Source organism: Pelecanus crispus, chromosome 8, assembly GCF_030463565.1.
Source record: "Pelecanus crispus isolate bPelCri1 chromosome 8, bPelCri1.pri, whole genome shotgun sequence".
Lineage (NCBI taxonomy): Eukaryota > Metazoa > Chordata > Aves > Pelecaniformes > Pelecanidae > Pelecanus > Pelecanus crispus.
Window position 1 is genome coordinate 4639719 of NC_134650.1, and position 15785 is coordinate 4655503.

Genomic DNA, 15785 nt, shown 5'->3' on the forward strand with positions numbered 1-15785 from the left:
GTGATGGTGTTTGCCTTCTCAAGTCATGGTTACGCGTGCTGGAGCCCTGCTTTCCTGGGGACGGCTGAACACCCGCCTGCCCGTGGGAAGCAGGGAACGAATTCCTTGCTTTGCTTTGCTTTTGCTTTACCTATTAAACTGTCTTTATCTCAACCCACGAGTTTTCTCACTTTTACTCTTCCGATTCTCTCCCCCATCCCGCTGGGGGGTTGGGGGAGGTGTGCGTGAGCGAGCGGCTGTGTGGGGCTTAGTTGCCGGCTGGGGTTAAACCACGACAATTTTGTTCTTTATAAATACCTTTTTTCCATTCTCTTTTTTGAAGTTGTACATCTGCTATTGCAAACAACCTGGTTATTTCCAGGACTAAATAAGTGCTGTGTAATCCAGTCATTCCTATGAAATCTCATTTTCTGAAGTCCCTTACATATAGAAATTGCTGTCAGCAAACTCATGAGCCTCTCGAGAAAATTCTGAGCTGTGTGGGTGATTTCCACTTTAGAGCTGGATTGGAGGAATTTGAAAGACAATGCAAAATAGACAAAATAGGCTCTTTCCCCTAAGAGCCAAATGGAGACTAGTTTTTCTGAGACCTGTGAGATTTTGGTTCTCTGGTGAACAATCTGACTCTAAAAGATCTTTATTGAAGGAATTCTTCTTAAGTTTCCTGTAAGAAATTAGGGGTAAATATAGTATGTTAGACCTGAAAGTGCAAGTTTAGGAGTGAACAGGTGGTGTCCATGGAGATCGTTCCCTATAGGCGTGGTACTATAGGCACCGCCGCGGCAAATGCTCAGGGAGGAATTTCATATTGCCGGGAGGGTAAAAGTGAGGGAGAGAGGAGGAAAAACACTTGCAAAGATGTGACTGGGTGTGTAACTTGCTGCCCGGGAGACTTTCTGTCCATACATTAAGGGATTTAAACCAAACTTTTTTGCTTATACCTGTAGCTTCTGTATTTGCTCAGGGTCCTGTGAGTTAAGGCTCGGAAGAAACAACCTCCTAAAACCAAACGTGCTGTGGACACAATCCAACGGGATCTTCCTTTCATCTTCTCGGTCTGATGTATCTGCTGGTGCTTTAGACATTCCGAATGCCAGGTAGATAAACCTGCTGGCTCGCAAAAGGTTTAGGAGGACGAGGACCATGGTCAGAGCAGTGTTCAGGGAGGGACTCTGTGCATCGGCAGAGCAGAACCAAACCTCCTGCCCAGCGCATCCGCTGGGATCGGGTCTGGCAACGTGCTCCTGTGTATGTGCCAGGGCAGCCGCTTGCCACTGGGAAATTGAAGCTGGGACCATACTCTGCCTCTTCAGCCATTCTCTGAAATCACTCTTTCTAAGTTTGGAAGGACAGGAGAAACTCAGGAGGAGCGTAACGAAACCCTCGCTCTTGTTAGCACTCACTAAAGGCTTTGCGTAAGTCCTCAGCCTTTTCTCTTTCTTTTCTCAATGGAAGCTGAGTTGCGGAGGAGCCTTCGTCTTGGTGATTCCTGTTTTGGAGTGGTATCCTGGGATAAGAGCTTTTCATTTCTTTTGAAGATGCTACTAGAAGACAAGTCATTAGAGCAAGTGCAGTTACAAATTGCTGTGGCTCTTGTGGTTTGACGCCATTTTGGAGAGCGTGATCATGCAATGCAGCTTTGCTTTCTGCTTTGCATTTACCAGCCTGAGGCATCCCAAATAGAAGTGTTTAGCTTTTGGGATTTATTCTTTTGCCTTGCTGTGTCGTTTGACAGACTTGCGAGCCCTACAGATGAGTCCTTTCCAGGCACCAGTTGTGATGGCCACGTGGCATGGGGTGTAGAAAATGCTCAGCTCCTGGTTTTCGCTTGGGGGAAAGGGAAATGCGGGAGAGCGAATGCCCGTAGAAAAGCCCACCGCAGCCCACCTACGGGTAGGAAATGTGAGAAGAAAGATGGGGCCTGCTGGGTCCCCAGAATGTTAACAAACCTGGTGTTCAGGCAGAGCAACAGGATGAGCGAGCTCCCCATTTTGGGGTGCTCTTGCAGAGGAGGATCGCGCTGGCAGCTCCTCCTTGGTTACTCACTACCAGCACTGCAGCAAACTCCCCGTGGGCAGTGTCTGTGCCAATGGCTTGGGCAGCTGGGTTCCGAACCAGCCGTGGACTAAGAGATAAAGCCAACAGACTGAAACAGAACAATAATAATAATAATCTGTTGGAAGGGCGGCATCAGATGCGAAAGGTCTTGCTGCTTCCAGGTGGACATGATGAGTGGTTTCCCTGGCCCGGAGGAAGAAGAGTTAAAACCTTACTTCACACGCACGCCCTGATTCAGCAGAGCGCATAGCTGTGTATTTTAAGTGTATGGATGCTCTCCAAAGCGTTATGGGAGCTACTCATCCTTTGAAAGCAAAGCATACTATTAGGAGCCTCTCTGAACTGGGGCCACCCCACTTCTCGCAGCGCCGCGTCCCAGATTTCTGGTGTTAACGCTCGTCCTTCGTATTTCAGCGTATCGACCTCCAGCCTGCCCCGAGGAGAAGCCGTCAGGCAGGAGCCTGCTGCGGGGCTGCGAGCGTCGAGAGGCTTTCTTGCAAGGCACGCTGAGCAAGCGGGGTTTGCTATGGAGGCGCAGTGAATGGTGTCCTTGTGTCAGGGGCAGGAGTGGGACTGGCAGAAGTGGGGAAGGGATGGAGTACGCGTTTGGGGCCCCGCGTGTGTCATGCACCTAATAAACCAAGTTACGACGAGTGAATAAATGCCCCTCGGTCCCTCTCCTGGCGTGCCTGTGGTTGGGAAGTGGATTTTATGGTCAACTTGAATTTTGGGCCTAGTGAAAGAGAATATATCTGATGTTTTCTATACATAGATTCCATACATGTGTTAAAAAGTCATTAACAGAACTTTCTTCTGCAATAGAAGTGATTCTGGGTATCGATGAGAGCAACACAGGGTGCGCATAAAAGTTTTCCAGGTAAATCAGCTAGCACTCTACACAGGACGGGTTCTTCTGGGGTATTACTCCAACTAATGGGCTGTGGGGAAAAGTAGGATTATTCCAGGGTTATTATTCAGCCTTTAAATAAGGTATGGTAAGGTGCAATGCAACATGTGCTTTATCAGGTTGTGAGGCTTTTGCCAGCACAAATTCTTAGACCGAGCTCATTATGGCTGATAGCTGAAAACAAGCTGTTGTTACTTAAAAATAAATCAGAAATGCCTGATTTGATAAAATTTGATTTATTGAAAAAGGGCCGAGATAAACACACTTGAATTTATTCTTGCTTTCTACATTAGAGTAATTATATGGAATTACACCAGTTAAATTTGGTTCGGAGGAGATGAAAATTGGCTACCTATTGAGGAATAAAATATTTAAGCCTGTTACATAGTAGTTTAATTTACTTGAGCGTGATAAAACATGGTAACCAAGACAATGACATGGAAGTGTTATCAACTGTGCAGTTTCTGTGTTAAAAAAAAAAAAAAGCTTGCAAACAGGCTCCCATGTACACACGTTTTATCTGTGTGTTTGAGTGTGAGCCTGTATGTGTATAATTGTACTGTAAAACCTTTTCATGTGGATTAAGTAAATTATGTACATATATACACACAGCACTTCTGCTGTACTCTGCGTGTTAAGAACGGATTTAGGGGCACAGCACCTGCCACCACTTGAACCCCATTCTTCTGCTAGATGATCCACTAGCAAAAACTAGAGCAAAAATAGAGTTTAGGACTCTGTTTCTGGAGAAATTCTGCAGTTCAGTTGTATGTTGAGCTACTGGGGTTTAAAGAAAAAAAAAAAAAAAAGCCCTTTGCCCACTGTTTGTGGGAAATAGAAATATTGTGCTGGGGTTCATGCAGTTGGATCTGGAATTGTGCTGTAACTGCAAGTTTCTTAAAACCCAGCATCTATAAAATAGCATGTCAGCTAACGGGGTTAAGCAGAAGCTTTTAGAACAAGATAACTAATAACTTAACCCGCTGGTTTTTTGCCAGTGATCAATCTTGAATCAAACTGTTGCCATACTGATAAAACATTCTTCTAATTGTTCTAGATTTATGTAAAAGAGGAAGGAGTGGGGATATTGTGCATTCAAGCAACTACTATAAAACTGTGTTTTATGGCTTTCAGAAGTTACCTGCTTTTTGTACTGAACTCTGCGCGCTCTGCTCTCTCCTTTCATTAGTTTACATAGTACTAATGATATTTATTTTCTCTCCTGCCTTCTCCCCATCCTGATTATTTTGGTGTCATGCTGTGGCAAATAATTTCCTTTGTAGCTTAAGAAAGTTGAAAACAAATTCTTTAGGTATTTAGTGTTTCACATAACTGGTAACTTAAGACCTGTTCGACGATGCAGTAAAACATCAAAACCACCCTTAACAGAAACGCAGTCAAAAGCCTAAATAAACATTTTTAGTTTTCTCCTGCCTGGCAGGACTCCTGCTGCATTACCACGCTGTTTCAGCAGCAGTTGAGAGAAATGGGTCGGGAAAGTAAACTCATATCCTCAGCGTGGAGCCGTTAGGTAAATATACTGTGTTTTTTACATTTGATGCTATGGTTTCATAAACATGGGTAACAAGCTCTACTAGATGCCCAAATTGGAGATTGTTGTTAATGCAAATATCCGTGTGTGGACACTGAATGGATGGATGATGACATTTGCATACATATAGAGCTTCATCTGGAATCACGGGGCAATTTTTTTTCACAAACCTATACATTTGCTAAAGCATTCTGTCTTTAGTTCATAACAGAGCTTTTTATTTACAGCTATTCCGGTTTGCAGACAGCATAGTTTTCAGCAACCTCTTCCTGCGATGCAGCCTATTACTTTAAAGAGGGTCAAATCCATTCACGGACATATGGATTTTAATGCCTTATTGCACGGGGTTTCTGGTGCCTGCTACTGTTGTAAGACATAGTTGCTCTCTAGTGTCAGACAGCTTGTGTCCTCCACGGGCTCCTCGCTTCTCTGAGCGATCTGTCGTAAGGAAGAGTAGCAAAAAAAGAATTTTTCAGCTGGCAGTTTATGAAGAGCACGATGAGTGCCACAGTCAAGAGCAGAAAGAAAAACAGAATGATGTAAGTCATCAGGTCTGGCTTATTTATTTCCCCTTCTTTTAACACCCTGGCTGTCGACATGTAAAAAGCGGAGGAGCTCACGGGTCTCGGTGTGCCGCTCAGGTAGGGCGTGTTGGTCTGAATGATTAGGTGAGCTTCAGTGGCACTGGTTGAATTTAGCAATTCACTATACATGTTCTTGCTTAAATTTCCTCCACAGTAGAAGTAAAGCAGGAGAGCAAACGCAGTCAGTCTTTGGCATAGGAAGGGAATAATGTTCCTGCTTGTAAAAGGCTGAAAACCAGCCACATTTTGTCTAAGAGCAAATTAATTTTTCACTTGTATGGCTCAGTGACTTTCTTTTAAATCTTCTTGACTCATATTTACAGCATTCATCCACAAACACTAATCAAAAACGATACAGGTACCTCGTGTCCTGGCCCTCCTTCCCCCAGCACACCTCTTTTGGGGAAACGCGCTGGATCATCTGCTGGTCAGCCGGGACGGGCTGGGAGCTCTGGGAATCTGCTGGGAGCCCCGTGCCGCTGCTCCACCTGCATGGGAAAAGGCTGTCCCTAATCCAGCTCCGGCGCTGGCAGCCGGGCAGAGAGGAGCCAAGGCTCTGGCTGGCAGCGCTCACTGGCCGTGAAGGGAAGGCACGATAGATTTCCAGCTGATTTTCAGAAGTGGGATGCACACAAATCCGGGGTTAAATGGCATTGCGGGGAGAGGGAGCTGCTGCTTTGAGATTCTGCTGAATTTGCGGTCGCGGTTCTCCGCCTCGGGAGGCTCCGTGCTGTTGAAATCCTGATGCTGTGAAGCATTAGTTGACTTTCTTAATCCCAGTTAACGGCACGCTGTGGAGCCAACGTTAAGAGGCTGAGCTTTTGGCTTGAGCTTTCCAGGCACTCCTTTCGATTGCTTTGAGAAAAATAAATTAAAAAAAAAAAAAAAAAAAGATAAAAATTGACCAATGTCCCTTTGTTTAAAAAAGAAACACCAAAAAAGCCTCCCTGTAAATGGAGGGGGGCAGTTCTTCGGAAACCACCTCTCTGTCCTTGGCTCAGCTGAGCTGCGAGGTGGGACTGTGCAGGGTTGTGTCAAACGTGACTTTCCCCCCCCCCCCCCCAACAGAAGCCCCACCGCAGCGTCACTTGCTACCAGGGGAAGGGGAGAACTGCGTGGTGGTGCCGACCGGCTCTGCAGCCCGTGGTGCATCTGGCAGTGACACGATGCTAAAAAGGAAGAGATCTTCCGATAAATCCCTGTGAGTGCCTGAGGCTCTGGTTAGATGGTTTGAGCTGGGGGAGGGTAGCAGAGAATGGGACAAAAAGAAGAAAATTGCATCAAACCCTTTCTTTCTCCCTCAGACCTTTATTGTTAAAATCTAGAGTAATCAGAAAATGTCTTTTTTCTTTTCTTTTTTTTTTTTTCCCCCTCCTTCTATACAGTCCCCAGCACCCTCTCCAGCCTGACAATTAGCATGTTAATTTTTTTTTTTTTTCCATCAAATTGCTTTTATGCCATTAGCTGCTGGCTGCTCGCCAGCTCGCTCTCGCGCTCTCTCGCTCCCATGCATCAGATAAGCGCCGTTAATACTTTTGTTTTAACGCGTTGCAACTTGCGAAAGGGCAGGGGGCAGGGCCAGGGTGGGCGAGAGGAGCAGGGAGGAGAGGAGCATTTGGGAACTGGGCAGAGGAAAGGGCGAAACATGTTCTCCAGTCCCAGGGTGCTGATCCAAGCAAACATTAAAGCTGCTTATGATGAGAGATCGCAGCCAACAGTCCTGGGTGATTAAACGTTTCAATTAGCATAATAAATGTTTCTGCTGGGAGAGGGGGAATGAAGAGAGGAGAAATCTTCCGGTCAGTTAGATTTAAAGAAAATAAAGCCTCTGCTAGAGGGCAACACCTTCTGAGGCCGCTGTCAGCATGTTCCTCATGTCCTGCCAAGCTCCAGGTGCTCCGGTGAAACCCCTCGTGCCGCCGGGGCGGTTGAAGGCTGCCACATCCCTGTTCACATCCTGCATCTCGGAAAAGCCACTACCCCTGTGCTTACCCCCAGGTCTTGGGGACCTTTTGAATTCACAAGGAGCTTTTCCTCTAAGGCTTTGCTGATTTTTGTTTCTCTCTCTTTTTCCCCCTTTTCAACCAAAGTGAGCTGACTCTTCCATGTGCTGCTCTCCGGGGAGGCTGGCGGTCTTTCCCTGCCCGCACCTAACGCATCTCCTGGGGACGGGTCTCCTGCCTGCAGAGCCGCAGTCGCTGCACCTATTTACTGTGTGCAAGGTCAAAGAACAGGACACCAAGGCAAGCAGCCAGCACGGGGGTTGGAAAAATCAACAGAGTCATAAAAAAAGCTAATATAGTTTGCAACTGTTTTACCTATTGTGTCTCCTTGAAATAGGAGAGTTTGTGGGCAGCAGCAGCACGGCATGGGTGTCTGGAAGGCTGGATGTCTTCCCAGGACCATCCCGTCTTCAGCGCTCTCCTCCCTGAACTGTGTTTGAGTTGAACCAAACTTCGCATCCTTTTTTTTTTATTTTATGTATTTACTTTATTGTTTTTATTAGTCTGTAGGAAAAGCAGGAAGGCAGCTGGGGGCTGAGTCCTATAAATAGCGTGGACAGTCTTCATGTTTCGCATACTTTAGCAAAAAGTTTGTTATAAACAGCTTCTCTGCAGAAGTTACCAACTCTGCAGGGGCCTGGGGAGGAAATACTACAGAAGATGCACGTGAGTGTCGTAGTTGTGGGTGCATTTTCTCCCCGCACAGAAGTGTGTTTTTCTTGGCAGCCCCGTGGTGCTCTGCGTGGTGGCTCGGAGTCAAGCTGGGCAGAGGTGGAGAAGAGAAGGGCTCTGCCAGGGTGGCTCCTCGGTGGCCGTGTGCTCGTCCTCCACCTCCCTCCCTCCCTCGAGCCTGTGGGTTGCCTTCCCCTGCGCCGTCAGAGGTGTCCCCGGAGGTGGCCGGGACGGTCGCGTCGATGGGGCAGTCAGCTCGCCGCTGGCGGGGGACAAACGGGCTGTTTGCTCTGCCAGGTCCACGCCTCTGTAGAGCCTCGTGTGGCTGCGCGTCCCTTCCCTGCAAACACGGGGTGGCCCCTCTGAGCATCCTCTTTCCACCCCTGTTCGCGTGCAGGTTGCACGCAGACACAGAGCCAGAAACTTTATTTATTTCTTCCCTTTTGCTCCTACAAAGTGTTATCTCTTCTTCTTGCAAGATTTGTGAAGACACAACAGTTCAGCTCCAGTGCTAGCGCTTTGGGTTGAGGACCGTTGCTAATGGTCATGGTCCAATCGCCCGGCGCTGGGATAAATCCTCTGGGTGTTTTACAAGCGCCCTGCGTGCACACAGGCTCGGGAGCGCGCAGAACTCCTCCTGCTTTTTGGCTGCTGGCTGGACCTGATACAGAAACTGATGAGAAGCCCTGGGAGTAAATCAGATGTATCTTCTGCAGCACAGTACCCAGGCTTGATCTTAAAAAAGCTAAATTGCCATAGATAATACCTTAATTGCAAAAGTAAGAGCTGATCCTTTCCCTTTGTTCTCCTTAATTTGGAAGAGCATTTAAAATATTTAGTTCCTTGTAATTTTTCCTCATTAATTTATTTCTTATTTAGTAGCTTTGTTGTTATTACTCCTTGGTTTTTTTTCTTTTTTTTTTTTTAAGGTTTCCAGCATTTAATGACTTGTTTTGTTACTTTTTTTTTTTAACGTGCACTGGCAATGCTGCTGCAAGGACAAACGTAGAGCCTCTGACACTGGCTGGAGTTTAACAATAATAAACCTTTGAGTGTTGCAACTTCCCGGCATGTTTGGAAGCTGGGTCAGCATCGCTGACCCCAGTGGCATCCCAGGGACAAGTCCCAGGGCTGGAGGGGCTCTCTGCCTTCTATCACACCCTCCCCTACGGGCACGTCTTCCCCCAGCTACATTCAAGAGCAAGGAATTTTGTCTCGGAGGTTTTGGAGCCTCCTGGAGCCCCAGGTGACCTCAAGGAATTTATCAACAATTACGGTGACTTGGTGGCGGTTCCAGCCAGAGCTTGGTCCGGTCTTGTCATAGCGCAAAATAAATAGTGGCATAAACTATCCAGAGCAGAAAGAAGGGAAAACAGAGCCTGCGACGCTCAGCACCATTCAGCTCCTGCCCTCCGGGCTGGCAGGGCGATCGTATTTGCTTTAACAACCCTTCAGCCAAGCTACTCCCAAACACGATGCAAATCTTAGCGGGCGGAACCGCTCGGAGTTCAGCCACTCTGGAAAAGGCTGGAGCCTTTCCCCATTTCCAGGCTGGTAAATAATGCATGAGCGCTCCCTCATATGCTTACGCAACCCCTACCACGATAAATATCAACCGAGGGAAATGAAAGTGGAAAGAAACATTATCTTTCTCAGTAATGCAACCATTTACAATCTGCGTTACGATCCTCCTGCTCTTAGGAGTGAGCGGCAGTCGGGGGGATGTTTCTATTAGCAGACCAGAATGCAACAAATCACAGGCACTTTCCAGTGCTGCATAAAAGCAGCCTTTAAACCATATAAAGGAAAGAAAATAAAAATAACATACAGGGATGATTTCCTTTTTTAATCACTCCAAAGGAAAATACTTACTTCCAGGTGCCTGAGAATCAGATCCTAAGGACCATATTTTCAAATGCAGCGGCATAAAACTAAACACTAGACACGTAATCTGTGGATCTTGCCTTTTGTGTTTAAATATGGGGCTGGATGCCTGTAAGAAATTGCCCCAAGTGCGGAGACGTCTTGAAAATATTTTGTTTCAAAAGCGCTTGTGTGTGCTATTTAAAACTAACTTCTAACGTTAGGTTTCTCGGGGCATGTTTGCACCAGCTGAAGCAGAAGCATTTAGAAAGTTTCCAGAGAAGTCTGTGAAAAAGGGAGCTTGTGCGCATTTTATCAGGGCTGTGTCTGAATCCTGTGCTCTTCGCTGGGTTGTGAGGAGCGTCATGGTTCACCGAGGCACGCTCCATCGGAGGACGGGGAATAAGCATCCTGCATCTCCTGCCATCCAGGTAAGCTTTGCCGCTGCTCAAGTGGATGTAGGGAAATAATTCTGGCTGTTCTGTGAACGGTGGCAGCATCCCGGCCACCCTGCCCACCCATCACCAGCCCAGCGTGCTGCAGCAGCTCGACAGAGCTTCAAAGGGGTTTTGCAGTGCTAAGAGCTTCACCCGTGGCAAAAGGGTTTGCGTCCTTGTGTGGTAGCTACGTGGATTCCCCGTGTCCTGAAAAAAACTCTCGTTTTCTCTTTGCAATAGCTTGCTTGGTGTCTGCAGAAGGGAAGGCACAACTTGATAGAGTTTCACGCAGCCAGGTGTGGGTGGGCGGGCGTGCAGTGACGCTCCAGGGGATGCACCATCGGTACGTCCACGCGCACAGAACGTGAGCAGGAGGGTGTTTTGGAAGTAAAAAGGTGTAGTTGTAGAGAAAGGTCGTCTTTGGTACCTCCTTTACACTTCAACCCATTTCTAGTCATGAGGCATTGGTTCATGAGCTGAGCTGCGTGCAAAAGGGGACACGGACGCTGTGCTGGGCTCTGGGCAGGAGAAGGGCTTCGCCCAGGTCATCGGGCGTGTGTCAGCTCGGTCCTCGGGCAGACGCAGGCTGCTGCCTCGACGTGTGAGCTTGTGGCCGCATTAGTCCCGTCTCTGCTCCCTGGGGCTGGTTCCTGGCCCAGCCCGTCGCTGCCCAGGGAGATGCGTCCAAGAACAGGTATGTGCGTTAACAGGGCCACGTGCTGGAGGCAGCGTCTGTGTTCCCAGCGTTTAACCCCAGTTACGGGGGGCTGAATTTTAGTTCAGAAAAGAAGGGATGAAGTGTTACAACTCACTGTGAGGTTCTAGTTTTAAATAAGTTTTGCTTTTGGTGCTAGCCATCCCTTACCAACCTGCAATATGAATAAAAGGCAACGGCTGTCCCATCCTGAATACGCTCTCTGGGGATCAGAAGCAGATTTGGGGAGGCTGTGGGGAGTAGTGGTTTTCATCTCTCTCCTATTCATGTATCTTCTCAAAGGGAATAAAATGGGTCTTTCTCCAGGCTGCTGCACAAAACACATCCCACCTGTATATATAACCCTCCTCCTGCCTGTTCCTCTGGTATGCTGTAAAACTTCATGTTTAACCATAATATTAGCTTCATTGTAGGGAATTCAGGTCAGGAGGGGCTGGGGTGTCCCCATCATCTTTTGAGAAAGGGTTGGACTCTCAGCTAGAAATCCGCTTCCTCTGGCATTGCCCTGCTTCTCCCTACCTTGATTTTGCCAGCACCAGGTGTTTGGGATGAGACAAGGATTGTTTGGGAAGCTTCACAGGTCATCACAGGGTTCTTTGGTTAGCTGAGCCTGGCTTTATTCATGGCTTCTTGCTTGTATAACTTGCCTGTCTGGTGTCAGAAATTTTGCCTCTTCTCTTGCAGGTGTCTGGGCATGGTGTCTCAGTGATGGGAAGCTGTGGCTGTGTCTATCAGACAGCAGATGACAGGTAGGGTAGACAGGGTTCCTCTTTCTTCTCTGGTTATTGAGTTTTGCTTTGGTTTTTTTTAAGGTCTGTATTGATTGTAAATTTTGAGGGGAGTCGACACCGAGTAACGAGGGTGAGTTATTATACCTAGGTGATCCCTAGGCATATCTATGGAAGTTTCTTTTACAGACCAGGGCACCACCACCTTCCTGCATGCACGCTAAGCCTGGATATGTCTCTGATCAGGCTCTGTGCAGCGAGGTGTCTATTTTGCAACCCCTTTCCCGGTTGGAAAAATGGACTTGATAATCCTTCCTTACCCTGCAGGGGTCCAGAGGATTAATTACTGAAGGTGGCAAGGCGCTCTGATGCGGTAAAAAAGACTGAAGAACCATTTAAAACAGGGTGGAAGAGGGAGCTGAACCCTGGGAATGATGGGGCTGAAATCTTAATAGGTGTCAACACTCTCTGGAAAGTTAAACCTTCATCCCATTGCTCTAACACAGCCCCTCTGCCCCAGCTAGGCAATCCTCACCTCCGAGCAGCATAAGGGTTTGCTTATGAGAGTTAATAAAGCAAATGTGTTGCTCAAGGTTGGTTATTTATTACTGGTCTCAGTGTGAGCTCAGCCTGCTTACAGCATTAGCTCAGAGAAAAAACGATCATATAAACGGGGCTGACTTGCGGGTCCGTGGGTGCCCCTCGGTGGTGGGAACAGCAGATCAAATTAGAGAGCAGCACACGACCCTTCTGAGACTGGGCATAAACTTCAGAGTTTTAGATAAACTTTATTTGGGGAATTACGAGACTCTCAGCATGGCTGGCTACCACATATTTCCATCTATGACTGCGAAAAAATTAAAGGAAAATGGAACACAGTGTTCCTCAGCAGGCCAGGGAATTGGGGACTTTAATTGTTTGTGTGCTACTTGATAAAGAAAAACAGTTTTATAATTTCTAATTTGTCATTCATAACAGTCTGGCTCAACAAATCACATGGCCCATTGTTTTGAACTCAAAGGTCTTCTTGGTGTCCAGGTAGAAACCTTCCTGACCGCAGAACACACAGAGCATCCCTGGAAGCAGGCAGCCGGCCGGCAGCAGGGGACGGGGCTGCCTTGGCCTCTCTCAGTCCTCAGCAGAGCCAAGGTTTCCATCAGCTGACCTCTTGTCTCCCAAACTGCAGTCACTCACCTGTAGGATGGCAGAACAAAAGGATTTGTTCCAATTTTTCTGGATTAAATCCTTCATTAAGAAAAACAGCCTCTTCCCTTTTTCCTGCTCTCCAAAACCACTTGCAGATGTACAGGGAAAAGGTAAAGTTGTTGTTTCAGTTCCTAGCGCAGAGCTGACCTGAAAGGTTTGCACCGTTCACCGAACATATTCGCCCAAAAAGAGGGGGAAAAAAGGCTCATAGACCTGTACCTCAGGTTTCTGTGTCTGTTTATTCCTTATTCTGTGGCAGAGTCTGAATCCCGGGGAAGGACTTGATATATATTATCAATGCTCTATATTTAGGCTCCATCTAATTATATAAATGACTACGCAATGTCCCTGCCTGGAGCAGGCCCAGCCTTGAATCAGAAGAAATCAGGCAATTTTTCTCATGTTGCAAATTTCTAGGGATCCCCATAAACCTAGGAGCACCCTCTCCCTGTTTCTGTGGGAGGTTACTGGTCAGGCTTTGACGGAAAGTGAGGTTCGCTTTAGGTTATTTCTGTGTCTGTATGTGCCCGAAGAAAGAGGAAAGCCCAGCTGCTGGGCAGAGGTGGGAAAAGAGATCCGTGAGCGGCAAGCCTGGCCGGCAAAGTCTGCTGGAGGGGAAACCACTCTTACTCCTCATCTTGGTTCTCCTGTTAGCATGGCTCCCAAGTCCTCTTCACCCTCCTCAGTAACTCTGATGGCTCGGTGTCTTTGGCTCTCATTGCCTAAGACTGTAATTATTAGTCAAGAATCATGGAATGCTTTGGGTGGGAAGGGCCCTTCAGAGCCCACCCAGCCCAGCCCTGCAGTGCCAGGGACAGCTTTAACCAGCCCAGGGTGCTCAGAGCCCCGTCCAGCCTGGCCTGGGATGCTTCCAGGGATGGGGCCTCCACCGCCTCTCTGGGCAACCTGGGCCACTGCCTCACCACCCTCGCTGTAAAACATTTCTTCCTTATACCCAGTCTAAATCTATTCTTCTTTAGTTTAAATCCATTACTCCTTGTCCTGTCACAACAGGGCTTGCTAAAAAGATTCTACAGGGTAGCTTGCCCACAGTTGCCAAATGGGATTGGACTGCAAGTGGGACAGCCCTTGCTTTGGGAAGCCTTGGAGAGCTCCTCCATCGTAGGGTGGTGGCTTGTCTGTGAGTGTGCAGCATCCTGGTGTTCCCTGGCCACCACCCAGGGAAGCTGTAAAATGCCCTCAGCAAAGATGGTTTGAAACTTGCGCTTATTGAATAGATTTAGAAAGAAAATCTCTCAGCATGTGGCAAGGGTTATTTTAATAATCCAAAATCTTATTGCTTCTGGAACATCTGCTCTTTCACGGAGGAAACAAATTGGGGCTAATTTCATTGCCGTAACTTCATGGAAATAAATTTGAAAAACTCAGAAAACATATCAGTTAGGATAACAATATTATCTTTTTCACATCTATAGTGGTGCTTATAAAAGGAAAATGGCGTAAAATATAAAGCAAATATTTGAGCTATTCCTATAGCTCAAATCTCAGCCCCTTTAAATATTTGCAACTAAGGCCCCTGCTTAATAAAACAAAACTTCACCTGACTTTTAACTTTGCAAAGGAAAGCAGTGTTATCAAGTGCTGTTTCTTTTTAAGACAATGCAGGAAGATGTTGTTCCTCAGTAATGTTCCTTGCCTAGATAGAAGCAAATACATTCCTGTGGTATTTTAATTATTTCTGAACCTATGCTGGTGAGAAATAGAGTATGGTATTGTTATTAAAATTCGTGCTTTATTATCAGTACAGTTAGTACGGTCTCTGAGAACTGCAAGCTAAAGGACTTTCAGCTTTGGTTGATAGTGGAATTATCTAACTCTTGCCATCATTTAACCCATTGCTACATTTTTAAGTAGAGAGAAAGGCTGTGATCATGAAGAGAAATTACTATGTTGAGATCTTAAAGAGAAAGGTTGTGATCCTTCTCAAAGGCTACATCAGGCCAGCTGTTAATTATGAATGCTCATTAATTATAACAGATTGTCTGCCATGAAATCTCTTTAACTGAACTTTTGAACCGAACTTCAGTAGGGCAATTTTGACAAATATAGGAGGGACTGTCCCTTTTAAAATGCTGGGGTTTTATCTCTCATGACATTCATATTTAAAATTATGCAAAATGACTAACAAAGTTAAGAAACTCATTCTTTCAAAGATCAAAGTCATAAAATTCTGTTAATTCCCTTTGAGACAAAACTATGAATTATAGCTAAGAGATTTTTCCCTGTAAGTTTTTATTGCATTTTAAAACTCCCTAATTGTTCCCCAAGACAGTCTTCCTTTGTATTTTGCTCTAAACTGATTTGCTGAAGTGTCAGGAACCTAAAAAAATCTCTAGGACAAAACTTAACCTATATTCTTCTTAACATATACTCTTCTTAAGAACCAAAGTAACACCCTGTTCCTCCTTAATAAAACCCAGCACAGGCTGCCTGGTTTAGCGGAGAGCTCTGCTGGCATTAGAGTACACAAAATCCACGTTCATAGAAAGGGGGGGATAAATCTTGGTATTTTTGTTTAACGTATCTATTTCTGGTCATCTCTAAGCTGCCTCAGCCTTCTCTTTTTGTGGTTTGAGACTCTTTGCTGAATGTTTATAGGGTAAATTTCAGCTGAATTTTCTGAAATCAGCCTTCCCAAGTGAATTGTTGTGTCCCCATCCATTTTTGGGGAATCCTGGAGAGTAGGGAGGGCTGGAGACGTTTGGCTGTTGAACCTCGGGAGCACAGATGCCCTGTGCGCACAGCCAGTGATAACTGCAGGGTTGCGATGCAAAGAAATTTGGCTGTAGTTCTTACCCAGCTTTAACCGGAGTTTTTAACTCTTCCAGTGCCAGGTTATTCCTAGAGCCGCTGTCATTGCTTTGCCCTGCCTGGTGTTGCATTTGGCTGCGCTATCACAGATCTGTGCGGTACCCGCTCCGTAGCCTGGAGGTGCGCATCTTTTCAATTACTGGCAAATTGCCATGGAAGTATTTTTCCCTTTGATATTTTAGAAAGATCTGGTAGGATGAAAATGTTGCGTCAATATTTTTAATGGTT

At 46.4% G+C, this 15785-nt stretch overlaps 1 protein-coding gene across 1 annotated transcript; it reads right to left on the bottom strand.

Moving 5' to 3' along the window:
- Nucleotides 1-4909: 4909 nt before the first annotated feature.
- Nucleotides 4910-5522, bottom strand: SMIM32 (small integral membrane protein 32). Its single transcript, XM_075715917.1, has 2 exons — nucleotides 5464-5522; nucleotides 4910-5288 (listed from the first exon to the last, which is right to left on the bottom strand). The coding sequence occupies exons 1-2, from the start codon at nucleotides 5520-5522 to the stop codon at nucleotides 4910-4912; spliced, it is 438 nt and encodes a 145-aa protein (XP_075572032.1).
- Nucleotides 5523-15785: the final 10263 nt, after the last annotated feature.

Excerpts from the sequence above, each read along its gene's own strand:
- SMIM32 (XM_075715917.1), bottom strand. The coding sequence starts at position 5,522 with ATGATCCAGCGCGTTTCCCCAAAAGAGGTGTGCTGGGGGAAGGAGGGC. Across the intron at positions 5,289-5,463 it reads AAGGAGGGCCAGGACACGAG|ACTGACTGCGTTTGCTCTCC; the intron begins GTACCTGTATCG and ends CCTATGCCAAAG.